General features: G+C 46.1%; 1 protein-coding gene across 2 annotated transcripts in view; it reads left to right on the forward strand.

Moving 5' to 3' along the window:
* Ppp1r21 (protein phosphatase 1 regulatory subunit 21) overlaps positions 1 to 19776 on the forward strand; it is a 57350-nt gene that overhangs the window by 35820 nt on the left and 1754 nt on the right. For both annotated transcript variants that reach the window (XM_021217566.2, XM_029531309.1), the window contains exons 14-21: positions 808 to 935; positions 3989 to 4141; positions 6565 to 6657; positions 8996 to 9238; positions 10859 to 10891; positions 12580 to 12696; positions 14875 to 14973; positions 16252 to 16380. In XM_021217566.2, the coding sequence (XP_021073225.1) occupies positions 808 to 935; positions 3989 to 4141; positions 6565 to 6657; positions 8996 to 9238; positions 10859 to 10891; positions 12580 to 12696; positions 14875 to 14973; positions 16252 to 16380 (995 nt within the window). The remainder of the gene's footprint in view (positions 1 to 807; positions 936 to 3988; positions 4142 to 6564; positions 6658 to 8995; positions 9239 to 10858; positions 10892 to 12579; positions 12697 to 14874; positions 14974 to 16251; positions 16381 to 19776) is intronic.

Raw genomic sequence — 19776 nt, forward strand, 5'->3', positions numbered from 1 at the left:
AAAGTGTTTGTCCCCAGGACCGAGCACCTGAGCTTGATTGCTGGGACCCACCTGGTATAGGAGAGAACTGAGACCTACTGTAGGCATCACCTGATTCCCACATCCATGCTGTGGCACGCTTGAGCCGTTTATTTAACAAATACAGAACGTAATAGTCATGTGCCAGCTTGTTGGTTCTTTAGAGGGACAACTATAATAGTGACACCATGATGTAAAGATGGACATTCTGGCTCAGAGGTTAGAGTTCTTTCCAGAGCACTGGGGGCCCTGGTTTTGATCCTTGCTACTGAAAGAAAAACAAAACAAATCAAAACGAAACGAAACGAAAAATGACTTACGTAAGAAGGAAATCTGGCTGAGGGATATAGAAAGCCTCTGTAACTTTTCTCTGAACAGAAAAATGTATTAAATGCATATGGGCTGGAGCTGGGTCAGTGGTTAAGAGCTTTTGATGCTTAATCATTAGGACCCGGGCTTCAATCCAAGAACCCTCATCAGATGGCTCATAAATGCTTGTAACTCCAGCTTCAGTGACTCCAGTACCATCTTCTGGCCTCCTTGGGCACCTGTGCATGCAAATGTGCATACACGCACAGAGACGTGTGCATTCCTGTACCCCCAACCACCACACCCCACCTCCTATTTACTTTGTGATCACCTGATGCAGCACAGTCTTGATTCTTGAAGTCATTGTTTTCAAATGCACTTAATGAATCTTGAAGGCAAGCTGTGAGACTCAGTCAGGCTGGCTAGCTGCATGCAGCTTGTATGTGAACAGAAATGTTTTCATTTCATCATTTCTTATAGATATTTCCAAACACTATAGTCAGAAAGCTTCCATAGAGCATGACCTTCCAACAGCAACACAGAAGCTAGTAACGACTAACGACTGCATCTTGTCCTCAGCAGCGACGTTAACAAACGGAGCGGGCAAGGTGAGTGTGCTGTAGCTTATCCTAACTTAAAGCCCCACGTGCTCCCTAAAAAAAAAAAAGTTGGGAAAATTGATATATAAAAGGACCATGGACTATAAGGTGTATATGTGTGTGTGTGTGTGTGTGTGTGTGTGTGTGTATCTGGGAGAAAGAAGAAAAGTCTAGGGACTGACCAGGGCCTGTGCCTGGCAGGCAGACCCTCTGCCACTGTGCTGTATCCTTTTTTGTTTTTTAAGACAATGTCTTACTTTTCTTTGCCATCACCCAACACCTTTCCCCTAGTGTTCTTCACCGAACCATCATCTATTGACTATCTGAAACACTGTGGCAGAGACCGTTGAACGCTGTGGTGAATGAGCGGGTCACTCACTGGTTTCCAAAACTAAAGTAGTTTTCAATGTTTTTATTCCATATGCAAAACAGTGGGCTTCACTATAATATTTCTTACATATCCGCCATTTTACTTTGTTATTTTCTACCCCCGTGGCCTTCTTATCCCCTTTCCTTCCCCTCCCACTGGCCTCTTCTCCCCTTCTGAACAGTTCTCTTTTGGTTCGCATGTCACACACAAATAAACACGTGCAAACACACACACATCTGTTGCCCATGGTTCTTTGAGTAATGTATTATTACTCATTTGGAATACAACAACATCTTTACCACTATTTTGATTTGCCCCAGCCAAAGAGGTGAGAGGACAACTTGTGGGAGTCAGTCTGTCTTTCCACCCTGAGGACCCTGGAGATGGGACTCAGCTTGGCAGTGTGACAGCAGTGCAGTCCCCATCTTCCCAGCCCTGAAGTGCTGCTTTTGTTGGACAGAGCCTGTCCTCTTACGTAGCTGTAATCTGTACACAGATTAGGTTCCTTATCTGTGACCAAATGCCTTGCAAGAAACAAAGGAAGAAGAGATTTATTTTTTAACTATTGCTTTTTTTAAAATCATTTTTCTTTCTCCTTTCTTCCCTCTAAACCCTCCCATATACCACTTTATGCTGTCTTTCAAATTCATGATCTCATTTTTCATTAATTGTTACATGAGCGTGTGTGCACATGCACACACACATACACACACACATGCACACACATACACATACACACATACACACGTACACACACACATGTACACACACACACACACTCTCTCTCTCTCCTATGTATTACCCGCTAATGAAGCATAGTAAGGAAGAAAAGACCAATTATGAGTACTGGTAGAGTGGTTCACTGAAAGCACTGCCTGCCCTATTTTCCAAGCATGACTTCACTAGCTATCTGGAACAGAATGACCTTGAGGAACAGCTAAAACAATGGGTTGTTGCCCGTAGCAACCTTGTGACGGCATAAACACCAGTGAAAACTGCCCTGTTTTATGGTGTTAGAGCACAAACTGAGAATGGAAGCTGGACCTGGGATTGAAGCCTTTCGGGAGCTGTCCTGGCTTCAGTCCGCTGGTGGCATCTTGTCTCCTCCATTTTCATCAATGGAGTGTTTATCCCAGAAGGGCTCCCACGGCACTCAGCCGTGTTAGTGTTAGTCGTATGCATGTGTTCAGGGTTGCCCATTTATTTGATCCTGCATAACTAACTGGTGTGCTCTTCCCTGGGGCTCTGGCATCCCTTAGCTGCCTGTGGTTCCTTGGGTAGGCGTGGGACCTCAGGTCTTCCCCTGTTCACTGTGCAATGTCTGTGGTTTTATTTGGCTCGTCCTTTGAGGGGATAGATCTGCAGTGGTGGGGAAAGCATGGCGGATCCGTGGCCGTGAACCATGTGGAGCTGGCGGCATTGCATTTGCAGTCAGGAAGCAGAACTGTAGGAACCTGAAGAGCTGTTACCAGGAGGCCCAACCCCCAATGTCTGCTTCCTCCAGCAAGACCCCACAACCTCTCCAAACACCACCACTGCCACAAAATGTTCCCTCACCTGGGTCAGATAGCACCTGACACTGTTTTCGATGGCGCTGTAAAAGACTGATACCAAGTAAAAGGGGCAGACTTCTGGAGAGCGGCTGCTTAGTTTTGAGCAATATTTACCAAGATCGAGCCTCACAGACACTGACGTAGTTTACAAGATAGAACTCCAGCCAATGCATGCAGAACTTATTGTTGTTGGTTTTTTTTTAAGATTTACTTTTATTTATATAAGTACACTGTCGCTGTCTTCAGACGCACCAGAGGAGGGCATCAGATCTCATTACAGATGGTTGTGAGCCACCCTGTGGTTGCTGGGAATTGAACTCAGGACCTCTGGAAGAGCAGTCAGTGCTCTTAACCGCTGAGCCATCTCTCCAGCCCGCAGAACTTCTTTTTTGTAGCTAGGGTATTTAGCCAGTCATTTTCTTTATTTCTCCATTCCATGTAGCCCTGTAGAATTAAAAATCATAGCTCAGAAAAATTATCATTGTGGATGTTTGTAGCTGTTCTATGGATTGAACAATTGCTAAGAATCTACAGAGCTTTTAGTCTTGTTTTCTGTTCTGTTTATAATGAGTTAAGATTGTACAGAACTAAGTTTAGGTAGTGATTATGAATTTAAGAGGCTTAGTCATGTCTATTCTGTTGAAATATGAGCTATTCAAAGCTAACATAAAAAAAATCATAGATACTTTAAGATCATTAGAGAAGTTTGTGAGAAACACCTACAGCTGAGCATGCCACACGCCTTTAATCCTAGGGAGGGGGATCTCTGTGAGTTCAAGACCAGCCCGGTCTACATGGTGAATTCTAAGCTAGCCAGAGCTACATATTGAGCTCAAAAAAGAATATCAGTCACCTACAGACTAATTCTGCATTAGTCTTAGCTTTGAGGAGGGACAGAAACTGTAAAGAGCAGGGCGTGTCTGAAATCTTGTAGTTCAGTTGCTGTGATGAAATACTATGGAAACCTATGAAGGGTAGCATTGAAATGGGGCTTGCTTACAGCCTCAGAGGGTGAGTCTATGAGGCATGGCAGGGGACTTGGTGGTAGGCAGATACGTGTGGAGCTGGAGCAATAGGTGAGGCTGTACATTCAAACCACTGCAGAATGAACAATGTCATTCCTGTCTTGCTGTGTTTAGATTGCATCTTTCTTCAGCAACAACGTGGACTACTTCATTGCTTCACTGAGCTATGGGCCCAAGACAGCCAGTGGATTCATTAGTCCCCTTTCAGCTGAATGCATGCTGCAGTACAAGAAGAAAGCGGCTGCCTATATGAAGTCTTTGAGAATGGTTTGTGGAGTGCTGCTAACAGTCATTTATGTACTTGCTTTTCCCACCACAGTATCCATGGCTTCTTCTGGTTTTCTTTTGGAACGTTGCATTCACAGACTTGCATTCAATCAGCAATTCTCTTTGGGAGAATAAGTCATAAAGATGTCAGTTAGACAACTCTAGGGTACCAGGTAGCCTTATATATGGCCAGGGGTGCCCTTCAGAGAAGAGATGTCATGGAGAACTATAAAGCATACAAACTAGGTGGCTTAAACACTCACCTTGTCTGTAGTCTACACCTGTGCCTGAAAGAGGTTTACATGGCTGTGGCTCTCAGAGCTCAGCAATCTGAAGAAGCTTGAATGAACCATGGATTGTCCATATTGTAAAACTATGCAGTGTTCAAACAGCGATACAGTGGGCACCATATGCAGAGTGACAGACAGACTCCTAAAACATTCTGAACGCCAAGAGCAAAGTGTCCAGTGAAAACTAGGGTTAAGAAAATAGCAACAAGGAATTCTACACAGCATGCATAGGTTTATACAGGTGCTTATAAGTGTGCCAAGGGTCCAGACATACATGTCAGGCTGGTAATTATTATTACCCCCGAACTGAAGCTGAAATTAGGGCTAATTCACCCGGAATGTTTTACTTTAAGAATGTTTATATATGTTTTGTAGTTGAAACCCTAAAACACAAACTATACTCTCTGTAGCACTGCATATAAGGGTGAAAGCCAGGCAAGAGCCTACATACCCACCAGCAGTGGAATGGTTAAAGCTGTACTGATTCACAGAATGAAGTACTAGAGACAGCAGAATAATAGCCATCAGGTGAGAAGAGTGCATATGCACCCAGTCACTGTAACAGTTCACATCCTACACATATGTTATATGAATGAAATATGTACACACAGTGCATCAGGAGGGTAAACTTCTAAAAGACATACATTTTGGTCGTATAGTCTCTGTGTGCACATGAGCATATGTGTACAGTCAGGTTTTTGCATGTAGACTTAACATGGGAGAGTCACGTGAGATTGGACATAAAGCAATGTACTGCTGCATTTCTCATGTGATCATCACAGATTCTTACTATAGTTAGAAAAAAATTACAAATATGTTTCATTTTTTCCTACTTCTGCAACTTTAAATGTTCCAGACTACACTTCATTACTGTCATCTATTCATACATAAGCCTAGTCTTCATCCTGCTCAGGGAGTGGTTTCTTATTGCTTTAATGTGCACGTCTCTGCTGACTAGTGAGGTAGACCAGCTTTTCATGGCTACCTTTGTTCTGTTTAAGTCTCTTTTAAAATACATATTCCTAGCTAGAATTGAAAGAGTTCCCTATATATTAAGAATTTTAAAGAATATTTAAAATTTATTTGTTCACAGTTTTTACGTTTAGGCTACGTCTAGGTCGTATCCATCCCAGTATCTCCTGGATAGCCTATGTTAAGAATTTTAATCGTAGCCAGGCAGTGGTGGTGCACGCCTTTAATCCCAGCACTTGGGAGGTAGAGGCAGGGGGATTTCTGAGTTCGAGGCCAACCTGGTCTACAGAGTGAGTTCCAGGGCAGCCAGGGCTATACAGAGAAACCCTATCTCGAAAAAACCAAAAAAAAGAAAGAAAGAAAGAAAGAATTTTAATCGTGTTTATGTAGAAAATATTCTCTACTATTTCGGTATAGTATTGTTTTTAGAGTAGAACTTTTTAATTGTGTCTATTCTGAGTGGGTAGGAGCAGTACGCAGGAACCATGTATGTATGCAGAACCTTGAGGACAACTTGAAGGCGTCCTCTCTCCACCCCAGGGGTCCCTTGGCTGGGACTCAGCTTGTCAGGCCTGACATCGAGCCCACTGACAGTCGGCATTCTACGTGCTTTGATCCTTATGTTACATGTCACGAAGCAGGTCTTTTCCCAGTTTTCATTCTTTTTTTTTTTTTTTTTGTCTCTCTTCCTCCCACCCCCCTCTGCCCAATAGATCTTTTTTCGTCCGTTGTGTGGTGGCCATTCTTAGTCAAGGCCCCTTCCCCAAGGTTATAGAAATGCGAGCTGTACGTTCTTCAGATAGTTTCCCTCATCTAACTTTAAGTGTTTTATCTCTGATCCGTGGTGACTACACGAGAGAGAAGCACCTCACTGTTCTGTCTGTCAGGCCTTCCTTTCCTCACTGAGCTGGACGCCCCGTTTGCCCCACAGCAGAGGCCTGTGGGCTGTCTGCTCTGCTTTTCCTGCCTTGCCACCTCCTGTGTTTTGGTACAAGTGCGTAGAGTTTGAGCTGGAGAAGTGACAAGTGTCTTTTGTTTTCCTTTGTCTCGTAGTAAAGGAAATCATCTATGTTGACAGCCATCTTGGTTTATGACCACACTCCATTTGGCGTTCTTATTTCGTGTGTAGGACCTTTAACGACTACAGTGTTTTCTTCCCAGCCCCTCGCAGAGTCTGTGCCTTACGGGGAAGCTGTGGCCAACCGCCGGGTTCTTCTCAGCTCCACAGAGAGTCGGGAAGGCCTTGCACAGCAGGTATGGCACTGGGAACAGAGAAAAGCAGAGATGGTCAATCCTGTTGGAGGGTTAAAGATGGATGGAGCAGTAAGGGATACAGGTAGCTCCAGGAGTCAGATCTCTATCTGTGGCAGGTACGACTGCGGTTTGATAGAGAATGAGGGCCAGAGGCATTGTTCATTGACACCTAGGGCTTCTTGCTTTAGATGATGTCATAGTTGGTGCTCAGTAGTAGCACAACAAATGTGTGTGAGAGGGAGAGGGAGAGGGGGAGAGGGAGAGGGAGAGGGAGAGGGAGAGGGAGGGGCTCATCGGTTTCTTTCCTTTTATGTGAGTAGGACTCTCCCTTTGCTGGTCAGTGGAACTGGGGGTAGCAGATGGTGTGGATGGCACTATTTCTTTTAGAAATTGGTATACTGATCAATTTAGATTTGTCAGATATTTATTTAAATTACTTCAATGTCTGACTTATTGTAATTTGGGGGACTTATCCTTACAGCACTAGGAACTGGCATAGTCATTACGAACACTGGCTGCTTTTCCATAGAAGTACCCCTGTTCACACTGGCTGCTTTTCCATAGCACTATCCCTGTTCACACTGGCTGCTTTTCCATAGCACTACCTGGCTTCACACTGACTGCTTTCCATAGCACTACCCCTGTTTACACTGGCTGCTTTCCATAGCACTCCCCTGGTTCACACTGGCTGCTTTTCCATAGCACTACCCCTGTTCACACTGGCTGCTTTTCCATAGCACTATCCCTGTTCACACTGGCTGCTTTCCATAGCACTACCCCGNTTCACACTGGCTGCTTTCCATAGCACTACCCTGCTTCACACTGGCTGCTTTCCATAGCACTACCCCGCTTCACACTGGCTGTTTTCCATAGCACTACCCCACTTCATACTGGCTGCTTTCCATAGCACTCCCCTGCTTCACACTGGCTGCTTTCCATAGCACCTCCCTGTTCATACTAGCTGCTTTCCATAGCACTACCCCTGTTCACACTGGCTGCTTTCCATAGTACTACCCTGTTCACACTGGCTGCTTTCCAAAGGACATTGGTCCGATTCCCAGCTCCCATGTGCCAAGGGGATCTGATGCCCTCTTCTAGCCTCTGCGGGCACCTGATGTGGGTGCTGGGAACCTAATTCAGGTAATGTGCAAGAGCTGCCAGTGCTATTAACTGCTGAGCCATCTCTCCAACCTCACAAATTACTTTAAAAAATTACAAGTGTAACACACAGACAAGTCACATCCAGATCACTAGTGCATGCCACAGTTTTTACAAGTAACCTCACTACTGTAGCCAGGGCCTAAAGTTGTAAAGCGTGTGTGTCGCGGTGGGGTGTGGAGGGGTAGTGCTTGACTGTGTAAGGTGTGCCTTAAGAAACAATTGCAGGGCCTCCAGAAACCTTCCATAGGTCCTCTGTAATTGCGCTTGCCTCTCGTCTGACATTCTAACACCACAGATTGCCTTTGTTTCTTTTCTTTCTTTTTTTAAGTTCATTTTTGTAGACTGGTTTTGTTTGTTGGCCGATATGGAGCCTTTACAAATGCAGTTCTGCTATATCGTGTGCGTGTGCTCTCTCTGGCCTGACCTGCGTTCGTCACTCATGAGGGAGAGGTCACATGTCCCCCAACACCTGCCTTTGTGCTTGGTTCTTTAGTTTCAGCACAGTGAGAGGCCGTGTCTCCTTACTGCCTGGTGACAAGCAGGGCCTGGGTGTCTGTGGTGTGTTCTAGTGCTTCTGACTCTTTGTTTTCATTTTTGCTGGCCTTTTCTGCTTTGGTGTCTTTTTTTAGGAAGTATATATAAGACCTGAGTATCACCGAAACACATGTCTGTCCATGAAGGATTCTTCATGTGTTCTATGGAACATGTCTGTGTTGGATGATTCTCTAGCCGTCTTCACCTTTGAACTCCTTTTCCCTGTCTGTGTGCAGCCCGGGGAGGCCAGAGGAGGCTTGAGCCATTGTTGTTCCTCAGGCAGTGTCCACCTATTTTTTTTCCCCCAAGAGAGCTGTCTCATTGCTCTGGAAGTCACCGTGTAGGCCCACCTCTCCTCGCTGCCCAGAGCTGGGACTGTAAGCCCGCACTTCCAGTTTGTTAACAGAAGTGCCGAGCCAACAAACTCAGATGCACACTTCTTTGGCTGAACTGTCTTCCCACAAAGTCTGTTGATGGATACAGCCTTTTAAATAGTTGGTTCAGTTTTTGAATTTGGGGTTGTTCCTTGGTGTCCCTCTGTACAGTGTTCGTCTGTGTTGTTTTTATGGCTCCTGTTCTGTGCAGTCTCTGCCCCCTCTACATTTTCTCTCTCGTCATTCTCTAAACTTTGTTGCTTTTTAAGGTTCAGCAGAGTTTGGAAAAGATTTCTAAGCTGGAGCAGGAGAAAGAACATTGGATGTTAGAAGCACAGTTAGCCAAAATCAAGCTGGAGAAAGAAAACCAACGGATTGCAGACAGGCTGAGGAGCACCAGCAGCGCCCAGCTGCCTGGGCTGGCCCAGGAGAACGCAACTGTGCCCATTGCTTCCAGCCAGGAGGAGGCCGCAGCCAAGGCCCTGACAGAGCCTGTGCAGAGCACCAGTCTGGTGAGTCTTCCTGTTTGCCAAAGACCCGCCCTACTCCAGTCCCATTCCTACAACAAAACGGCAGAAACTGGGTGGCTTACGAACAGCAGGAGGCTGGGAAATCCAAAGAGCGGGTAGGTGTCTGTCCACGGTGCACTTCCGGGTTCACCAGGTTGCACTTCCAACAGGTCACTGTTGGCTGTCTTTGCACTCCATGTTGTCACCTGCATAAGCAGTGAGTGAGTAGCCTGGGCCTCTGTTTTATAACTGTCCAGAAGGCCATCTCCCAAGAGCCCCTCCTCATCTCCTGTGAATTTAGAGAGACATAAACAAGCCCATATAAATTGCATATCAGTTTCTATTGCTTTATTATTATTTTTTTTAGAGATTTATTTATTTATTATATGTAAGTACACTGTAGCTGTCTTCAGACACTCCAGAAGAGGGCGTCAGATCTTGTTACGGATGGTTATGAGCCACCATGTGGTTGCTGGGATTTGAACTCTGGACCTTTGGAAGAGCAGTTGGGTGCTCTTACCCACTGAGCCATCTCACCAGCCCTTCTATTGCTTTAAATAGAGGCTCAGTCCATTATCATCAAGGTGGGAGTATGGCAGCATCCAGACAGGCATGGTGCAGGAGGAGCTGAGAGTTCTACATCTTCACCCAAAGGCTGGCAGAAGAAGACTGGCTTCCAGGCAGCTAGGATGAGGGTCTTAAAGCCACATCAACAATGACACACTTCCTCCAACAAGGCCACACCTCCTAATAGTGCCATTCTCTGATCAAGCATATTCAAACCACTACACGTGTCTTTACAAAGGGAGTGGTCAGAGGCCTGGGCTAGAAGAATGGTACACGTGAGGGTGGTTGAGAGTGTGTGAGAACTACCAGCTGGAGGTCATCCCTGATGGTCAGAACCTCTGAGAGTGAGGTGGAACCCACTGAGAGTAAAGTAGAACCCTCTTAGAATGACTCAGTAGTTGTTCCCTTAAGTCCTTCTGCCCGCCACCCAACCTTCCACCCTGGACAGTAGCTTAAATCTCGTCGCTGTACCTGCTTTTGCCATCTTGTCTGTTTTTAAGGGGTGGTGGTAGTGGTCAAGATTGAACCAAGGGTCTGTGACTATGAGGCAAGCTATCTACCATTGAGCCACCTCTGTCCTGTTTTTGGAGTCTTAATCTATAAAAGCAAACCAGACAAAATGGAGTTGTACAATAATTTACCTAAAATTATATATTTAAGTTTCAAATGTTAATGTCTTCATGACACCATGTTGAATTATGCCTTTTCCTTTTGAGTTTTTATGCGGTGTTGGTTTGTGTTTTTCATTCAGCACGTTTTTAGATTTGTGGTTTCCACACAGCTGTCTCTGGGTAATGCTTTGGAAATGATATATCAGGGTCAGAGTCCATCGTCTTCTTGCTTTTCTGGTAGTTTGTTGGGTTAATCAGCATTTTGCTAGAGCATTTGGCAGTGGCCATTTAGCCTCGAGGCAGAAGCCGTGCTGAGCGCCCAGAGCTGTGATATCAATGTTCTGTGCTCCAGCACAGACTGAGAAGAGCATGCACTATAGGCTGTTAGCCTCTGTGTCTGAGATGTAAGTCTACTGTTCTAACAGTATTTTTCTTTATGTTCTAGATCGGGATTTTAACCAGGATGCCAGACAGTGAGGTAATGTGTGCTCGGATCCTGATGCTCGTTAGCATGGGTGTGCTGCAGATTTGCGGACGGTCCTATAGTGGGTGTCCTTGTGTCTGATTGATTCCCTCTCAGCGATGCTTCCATGCTGCCTTCTCACTTCCTGCATGCTGTCCTTCTTCACCAGAAGGAGGTTAGAGCCTGGTTTAGCAAATGTCTTGTTCAGTGGCCAGCGTTCAGAGTTGGACTGATGCATCCCTGCCTGGCCGCGGGCCATCGCTCTGTGTTCTGTGCCAGGTGTGTGAGGCCGAGGGCACCTGGGAAGGCTTGGTTTTTAGGCCTCCATGTGAGCTTACACATCTGAATTTTGAAGTGCTTGAAGATCATGGTTTTGCAAGTGACCAGAAAAAGAAAACTGAAGTAACTGAGGTCACTGCTTAGTGTAGATGCTGTGGTTCTAGGAGACCGGCAGAGTCTGTGATTTCCTATCATGTAGTGTGACCATGATGCATCATGTTCTAGGAGGCCGGCAGATTCTGTGATTTCCCTATTTATGTTGAAGGTAATATTGAGATTTGTCTATTTTTTGTGTATTATTGGTAGGAAAAATACCAGTCTGAAACAAAGACCATAAAACCATGCAGTTTTGTTTAATTCATCAGTGTTTTTAAGAGCTTTACATTTTCCTGAAGAAAATTTAAGGGTAAAAAAAATTACTGTTCTAAATTTAGAAGTTTCAAAGGACTATGAGTCAACACAGCCCAGCACTCTTCACTTAGGTGCTTATTGCAGCAGTGCTCAGAGGGTCAGGTCATGCAGTCAATCTAGGTGCCCGCCAGCAGAGAAATGGCAAAGAAAAAATGCTGTGTATACACAGTGGAATTTCATGAAGCCATAAACAATGATGTTATTTGCAAGAAAATGGATGTAACTAGAGGTGATTATCATGTAAAGTAGATCAGATCAGGCTCAGAAAAATAAATGATGGAATAAATTCCATTTGTGGGTCCTAGATTATATAAAGATACAGAAAAGCATATGTGTGACTATAGGAAGAATGATGGACTAATGGGAGAAGGGGAAGAAAGGAGAAGATGGGGAATCGGGGCACAGGCAAAATGTATAATTATATGAACTGAAACCCAGTGCTATATATATATATATATAATGACTATAGGCTAATAAAAAACAGAGTCTTTCCAATAAATACCCCCCTCCCCAATTCTATGCCTTTTTCCAGTTAAAGAGGACATATTTGTCAGAAACATGGAGATTTTGAAAGGTAGGTTTGTAGCTGCTAAAAGCTGGTCAGAACTGTGTGTGGTGCCTCATGTCTGTCATCCAAGCACTTGGGAGGTTGAAGGAAGAGTGTGAGTTTGCATTGAGCCCTGGATGCTTAGCAACACTCAAATTTAAAAATAAGCAAGCACCTCAAAGACCAAGAATGATGAATGAATAGATGAGTGAAAAATGTGTTGCCTGGAAAGGCGTGACCCACGGGGCTTCCCTATGTCACCACAGTGCTGTTGTCTTCTGGAGAGCACTAAGACACAGACCCACAGGTGCTGGCTAAGGGAATCTGGTCTGTTTTCCTGCCATGACTGACGTTTGGGCGTTGCGTGGGTCCTGTGAGGTTCCACTGAAGAGGGCTGAGCCGTGGTCCTTGTTTCCTTTGCTAGAATTGCCCTTCTCACTGGCATCTCTCTGCTTGTTCTGTGTAGGCTCCGGATGTTGAGTCCCGGGAAGACCTGATTAAGAGTCACTACATGGCCAGGGTCGCGGAGCTCGCGTCTCAGCTGCAGCTGGCCGACAGTAAGTCAGTGCACTTCTACTCCGAGGTGAGTGGGCAGGACGAGACTGCCACTTTTCCCTGACCCTGCTCGAATCAGACCATTGTTCTGTTCTCTCTCCGATGGAAGAGAGCCACTATCACCTGCACTTTCTGTCTGCGTATGTCTGGATTATTTGTAGCTCATGGTGATCAGTCTGCACCACTCCAGAATGTTCATTTCATCAAATGTACGGCTCCCTGTGTCATTTCCAGTTATTGCGAGAGAGGATGGAGTTAAGGCAGCCTCTCCATCATCCCGCGCCGTGGGTTTTGTAGGCTTAGTAGAGATTACTTGTCTTAGTGGTAGAGGACATGCACAGGTACGGGGTTTTTACAAGCACAAGGTGATAAGCCGGATGCACCTGATATGTTTTGTCTTTATGTTTGCTTGCTCTGTATGTGTGTGTGTCACGGCACAGGTAGATGGAAGAAAACAGCTTACATGAGTTGGCTCTCTTCCACTGAGTGGGTTCCAGGGACCAAACTGTAGGTTCCGTGTGTGTGTGTGTGTGTGTGTGTGTGTGTGTGTGTGTGTGTGTTGGAGAGGAAGTGAATGAGATAAGTATTATTAAATACTTATCTTAATCATTATTAAGTATTAAATAAAGAAGATAGAAGGGTGGGTGCATGCAGGGTCTTTAAGCCTTTGGTTCGACACTTTATAGTAAGAATTAATTACAGATGGCAGGCAGAGAATTACACTACTTAAGTTATTAAATCAAAAAGGGAGGGATGGCACACTAGCTTTATCTAGACTTGTCTCAAACACTGCAGGAATGAAGAGGTTAATAATAGCCAGCCAGTTTGCTAAAGGTAGAGTAGGACTTTGTCTACTCCAATGCTTAGGAAGCTACTGCACACACCTTTGATGGGCTGGTCATGTGACTGCTGTTACAGCGTAGAGAGTTGGGGGCTGGCTGATGGTGGACTGCTGCTTCTTGAGCTCTGCCTGCAGCTGATGCCATCATTTCTGGTTCCCTGCCTGCTCTCTGGGTTGGTGTTCCAGCTGTGATTGTCGTCTTCCTGGGGCCTGTGTCTTGCATGTTCTCTCTCTCTTGGAAGTTCATTGCTGAGCACAGAGGGGAGTGGTTGGATTGATTGTACAAACTGTCCTGAGAACCTCTTGAGAACAAATAATAACTAGGGGATTTTAGGCTGTCTGGTTTTCATGAGATCTGCTTACTTTAGTAAATGTTTTCAGCACAATTATGGTACAAGAAGTTTTAGATTGCCCTAGTTTGTTCTCATCTATAAACAGGAAGTACTGCCACCCTGTACAACTGTGCTGGAACAGACAGTTGGTGTCCACACAGCATTCACACGTATCTCTTCAGATCCTCCTTGTTGAACAATAGTGTGAAGTCAAGTTTTCTCTTCTTCCTTTCACCTGCTCTGCCTTGCACCATCTGGGTTTAGTGAAACTCTAGACATACCACCTGCCCTCCCCAGGCTGGCGGGCATGTGAGGCTGGTGGCATGTGAGGCTGGCGGGCATGTGAGGCTGACAGGCATGTGAGGCTGGAGGGCATGTGAGGCTGGCGGGCATGTGAGGCTGGAGGGCATGTGAGGCTGGTGGGCATGTGAGGCTGGCGGCATGTGAGGCTGGCGGGCATGTGAGGCTGGCGGGCATTTGAGGCTGGCGGGCATGTGAGGCTGGCGGGCATGTGAGGCTGGAGGGCATGTGAGGCTGGTGGGCATGTGAGGCTGACGGGCATGTGAGGCTGGTGGCATGTGAGGCTGGCGGGCATGTGAGGCTGGCGGGCATGTGAGGCTGGTGGCATGTGAGGCTGGTGGCATGTGAGGCTGGCGGGCATGCTGGAGGGCATGTGAGGCTGGTGGCATGTGAGGCTGGTGGCATGTGAGGCGGGCATTGGGTGGGTTAAAAGGATGATTTGGTTTTTGGATTGAGACCTTTAGTGAAGAACTTAGAACCCAAGTCTGCCATGCTTGGCAGCCTGTGGTCACTTTTGAGATAACTACTGTCCTTTATCCATCACCAGTATAAATGGGTTCTATGTAAATGGAGAATGTTCTTATGTGCTTTGGCCTGGACCACCATGTATATTCCGCAGAGAGTTTTGAGAGGAATAGGCGAGGGAGTGAGTGAATGAATGAGTGACCTTTGACTTTGGTGAGTGTAACCTGCCAACTTTCCAAGGGTAAGATTTGGTGTTTTGATCATACAGTGCCGTGCACTGTCCAAGAGACTAGCCCTGGCGGAGAAGTCGAAGGAGACGCTGACGGAGGAGATGCGGCTAGCCAGTCAGAACATCAGCAGGCTTCAGGTGAGCGCTTACGTGTGACCTCAGCACATTAGTGTTTTTCACTGACTACTGTGCGGACAGGGAAGCCAGCCTTCCGTGGGAAGCAGCGGTGTCTGGCCTTCACACATGCTCCATGCTACTTCATTTCTCAGTCACCTTAGAGTCACAGTTACTCATACCAGACAGAGACTGGCCGTCTTATTTGTATCTGACTTGAAGCTAGTTTTAAATCCTTCCATACTCTGCATTTGCTACTTGTTTCCCCTTTCTTGTGAACACTCATGATTGGCTGGAGGATTGGGCTATACATAGTATTCTGTCTTGATTCAGAAACTGACCTAAATAAACCTGAATTGGGCTACAAAACCTATGTATTTAATTTAATATATATTTAAATAAATACATAAGTAGGTAAATCAGATTCCAGTTTCAAACCTTGCCTTTCAGGAAACCCTGTTGAGAGGGTGGGGCCACATTTTCTGTGTTCTCCACCGTCCGTTTTCATCAGAGTTTTGGAATGAATGAATGAGTGAGTGAATGAATGAGTGCCCTTTGGCTTTGGTGACTATAACCTGCTAATCTTGATATCGACAAGAGGTAGGCATGGGAAAACCCTGAAACCAGCAACCTGTTCTCAGACAGTTAGGAATACCTCAGTTTATTCAAGAGGCTGAGGAGAGCGGGAGGTGGGAGGAGAGGCTTGGGGCCTGTGCAGAGGTTTCAAAACCAGGAAGGTTCGGAAGCGTCATGTCACCTTCAGGCTTTTGACAGTTCTGTACCCAGCCAAGAGGAGAGTGCTTGGATTTTGTAAGTGCAGGTACATGTGTGTGAGCATGCATGTGGAGACCAGAGGACAGCTTTGGGTGGTGGTCCTTAAGAGCTGGTCACCTTTTTCCTTTGAGACTCTTTGGGTCTCTTTGCCCCAGTAGGCTGGCTAGCTTGTCAGTGAGTCTCAGGGATCTGTCTCCCTCCCCCCAGGGCTGGGACACCTTCTTTTTGTGTGGGTTCTAGGGATGGAACTTGGGGCCTCCTGCTCCAAGGCAGACACTTAACTGGCACAGCCCCCAGCCCTGGATTGCTTTGCAAATGAGTCGTAAGCTCACTCTTTGAAGGCTGACACATTTTCTCCCAGTTCTTTTAACTTTGGTCTTCCATTTGGTCTGTGCCTCTCGTAACCCTGTGTTAACTGATCAACTCTGGGCATTGCGATGACTGCTCTCACAGATATTTGTACTAAAGGATGCAGCTGGGCGGTAGCTGGGGTCTTTGATGGCCTTTCTTCTTTCCCCTGCTGTTTAGGATGAGCTTATGACCACCAAGAGGAGCTACGAGGATCAGCTGAGCATGATGAGTGACCACCTGTGCAGCATGAACGAGACACTGTCCAAACAGAGGGACGAGATTGACACGCTCAAGATGTCCAGTAAGGTATGTATGTAGGGGGCAGCCTGACAGACACAGAGGCGTGTTTAGTGCAGCTGCTAGACAATACCGCACTGTTCTGCGTATACGAGGAAAGTACTTGGAGATTCTCTTCCTTCACATCACTTTCCCCTCCCAAAAGAAAATTAAGTTTCTTTGGCTGAGTCTAAGCTGCAGTCTGAGTTGCTGCCTCTTGACATTGTGTCAGAGTAAGGGACTAGCAGACGGCTTCAGGAGGGGGCGCCGTGCTCTCTGTATGAGACCCTAATGGTGATTGGGAAACCCTTAGCAAAGTGCTTTCTTCAGGACAATCTGTATTCTAGTTAATTCACAAATAAAAGCCACACACAGCTTCAGGAAGCCGCTCAAACACCCCACCCCAAGCTCTTAACTCTCAGTGAACCCTGCGTTCTGCGACCACAAGCCTCACCAGGGTTACACGTTCACTACCTGCTCCTTTTTATTGTTTGTTTTATGTTTTGTTCTTTTTGCGCTTTTTTTGTTGTTTGTTGTTTCTTTTTCTTTTTCTTTCCTGAGGCAGGGTTTCTCTGTGTAGCCCTGTCTGTCTGGGAACTTGTTGTATAGACCAGGCTGGCCTGGAACTCATGCCCGCTCCTGCCTCTTTAGTGCTGGGATGAAAGGTGTATGCCAATGCCCGGCTTCCATTACATCTTTATTCAGTTATCCACCACAAGATAAAAGAAGGAACCTCTTCCATGGGTCCCATGTCTGCGTGCCTGCATGGTCCTCCTCATCACTCAGTGTCAGCCCCTCAGTTTCTTCTCTGTGTTGTACCACGTCCACACTTGGGCCTGCCTGTACCATGCATCCATGTCTACATCAGTGGCTAGGATTCATATATGAGGGGGAACACGGTTCTTTTTCTGTTTCAGTTTAGGCTACCTCTTATTATTATAATCATAATAGTATTATAGTATTAGCTATTACTATGCCTCCCAAGTCCATCCATTTTCCTGCAGATCTCATTATTTTGCAGCTGAATAATATTGGAAACTATAATCTCTCACATTTTCATCATCTCTTTATCTGTTGCCGGGCATCTAGGCTGGTCCCTTCCCTTGTTAATGTGAATACAGCAGCAATGAACTTGTATGTGCAGGCATCTCTGGGGTGGGATATGGCCATGTCTTAGTTAGGGTTTTACTGCTGTGAACAGACACCATGACCAATGCAACTCTTTTCTTTCTTTCTTTCTTTTTTTTTTTTAAGATTTATTTATTTTATTTATATGAGTATACTGTAGCTGTCTTCAGACACACCAGAAGGGGGCATCAGATTCCATTACAGATGGTTGTGAGCCACCATGTGGTTGCTGGAAATTGAAGTCAGGACCTCTGGAAGAGCAGTTGGTGCTCTTGACTGCTGAGCCATCTCTTCAGCTCTCCAAGGCAACTAAGGACATTTAACTGGGCCTGGCTTACAGGTTCAGAGATTCAGTCCAAAATCATTAAGGTAGGAGCATGGCAGCATCTAGACAGGCATGGTGCAGGAGGAGCTGAGAGTTCTACATCTTCATCTGAAGGCTGCTAGCAGAACACTGATTTCCAGGCAGTTAGGATGAAGGTCTCAAAGTCCACGGTGACACACCTACTCCAGTGAGGCCACACCTTCTCATAGTGTCACTCCCTGGGCTAAGCACATACAAATCATTGCAGGTCATCTTTGTGTATATGCCCCGGAGTGGAATAGAGCCTTTTATTTATTCTCACAGCTGTCCATAGGGGTGCTAACCATTCTCCAGGATTCCCAGTGGCTTTGTTTCTCGGAGATCCTTAGTCTGAGGCAGTCACTAGATAACTGGACAGTGTGCTTAGGTGGGGGGTGCATTCCCATGTACCATGTCTGTGTTGCTGCATGGTGGCTTCTTTTCCATGTACCATGTCTGTGTTGCTTCATGGTGGCTTCTTTTCTATGGATGTAAACGTGAAGGCGTTCGGTTCTGTGTCTCATCTCAGACGACCCCTGCATGTCCATAGCTCATGCACCCGTTTGTGAGCTGAAGAGGCAGTAGAGAGGCACAGCTGCAGCTTTGTGCCAGTGGTGTGGGCCAGGGCTCTGCTCATCGAGGTCTCCTTGGAGAATATACTGTGTTCTCCATCGGAGGAGTGTGCTGTGTATTACTTAACACTTCTCAGGATCGATCAGTTTAGGACACTCACTGACTTCTCCCTGTGTGGGGACATGTTACTCCTGCTTATCTGGGCCATCTCTGTGCTGGTTCCCAGCCACCTTGGGAACAGGGAGCATAGAGTGGGCAGGCTCCTTTCTGTGACTGCCTCCCCTTATTTTCATGACTTGATTATATTTCTAGTCATAGTAGGAAGTACACACACTAAAGAGATGCTATTTAGTTTCTCTATGATTTAATGTATTGCAGACGACTTTGGGAAAGCTAGGTGTAGTCCTTAAGAAGCAGTGACTGTGAACCCAGAGAAGTCCTTCATTCCCCAGGTACACACACATCCTGTGAGGCTAGCAAGGTGGACATTAGTTTAACATTATCTCAAAAGAAACTAATCCAAATAGGAGCCCTCTGTAGTTCAGAGTGTGTTCTTCATCCTTCTCAAGTCAGGGTTTCCACTGCTACAATGAAGCACCATGACCAAAAGCAGCTGCAGAAGAAAGGGTTTATTCGGCTTACACTTCCACATTGCTGCTCATCACTGAAGGAAGTAGGACTGGAACTCAAATGGTAGGAATCCGGAGGCAGGAGCTGATGCAGAGGCCATGGAGGGTGCTGCTTACTGGCTTGCTCCTCATAGCTTGCTCAGCCTGCTTTTCTACAGAACCCAGGACCACCAGCCCAGGGATGGCTCCAACCACATGGACTGGGCTTTCCCCCATCAATCATTAGTTTAGAAATTTCCCTATGGGCCTGCCTGCAGCCTGATCTCATGGAGGTATTTTCTTAAATTGATGTTCCCTCCTCTCAGATGACTGTAGCTGTGTCAACTGGACATAAACTGTCCAGCACACACCTCTACTTCCTGGTCATTTATATTGCTGTACTGTCTCCTTGTGCTGAGCAAGCGTTTATCCACTGGATTCTGAGTACAATCTCTACCATGTGTGCCGTAATCTTGCTCTCGGTGTCTGTACTCTGCAAATGTCACCCCCATTTATGGGAAGAAATAGTGTGTGGAAGTCATCATTTAGGGATGTCATTAGACGTCATTATTTAGGGACTTCATTGAAATGCAGTCCTAAGAAGTGGACTTCTCCAGAGAGAGGAGGACGTTGTGAGAGCACCCTGTGAGAGCACCCCGTGAGAGAGCACCCCGTGAGAGCACCCTGTGAGAGAGCACCCTGTGAGAGCACCCTGTGAGAGCACTCTGTGAGAGCACCCTGTGAGAGCACCCTGTGAGATAGCACCCTGTGAGA

The sequence above is a fragment of the Mus pahari genome, chromosome 18 (genome assembly GCF_900095145.1).
Source record: "Mus pahari chromosome 18, PAHARI_EIJ_v1.1, whole genome shotgun sequence".
NCBI lineage: Eukaryota > Metazoa > Chordata > Mammalia > Rodentia > Muridae > Mus > Mus pahari.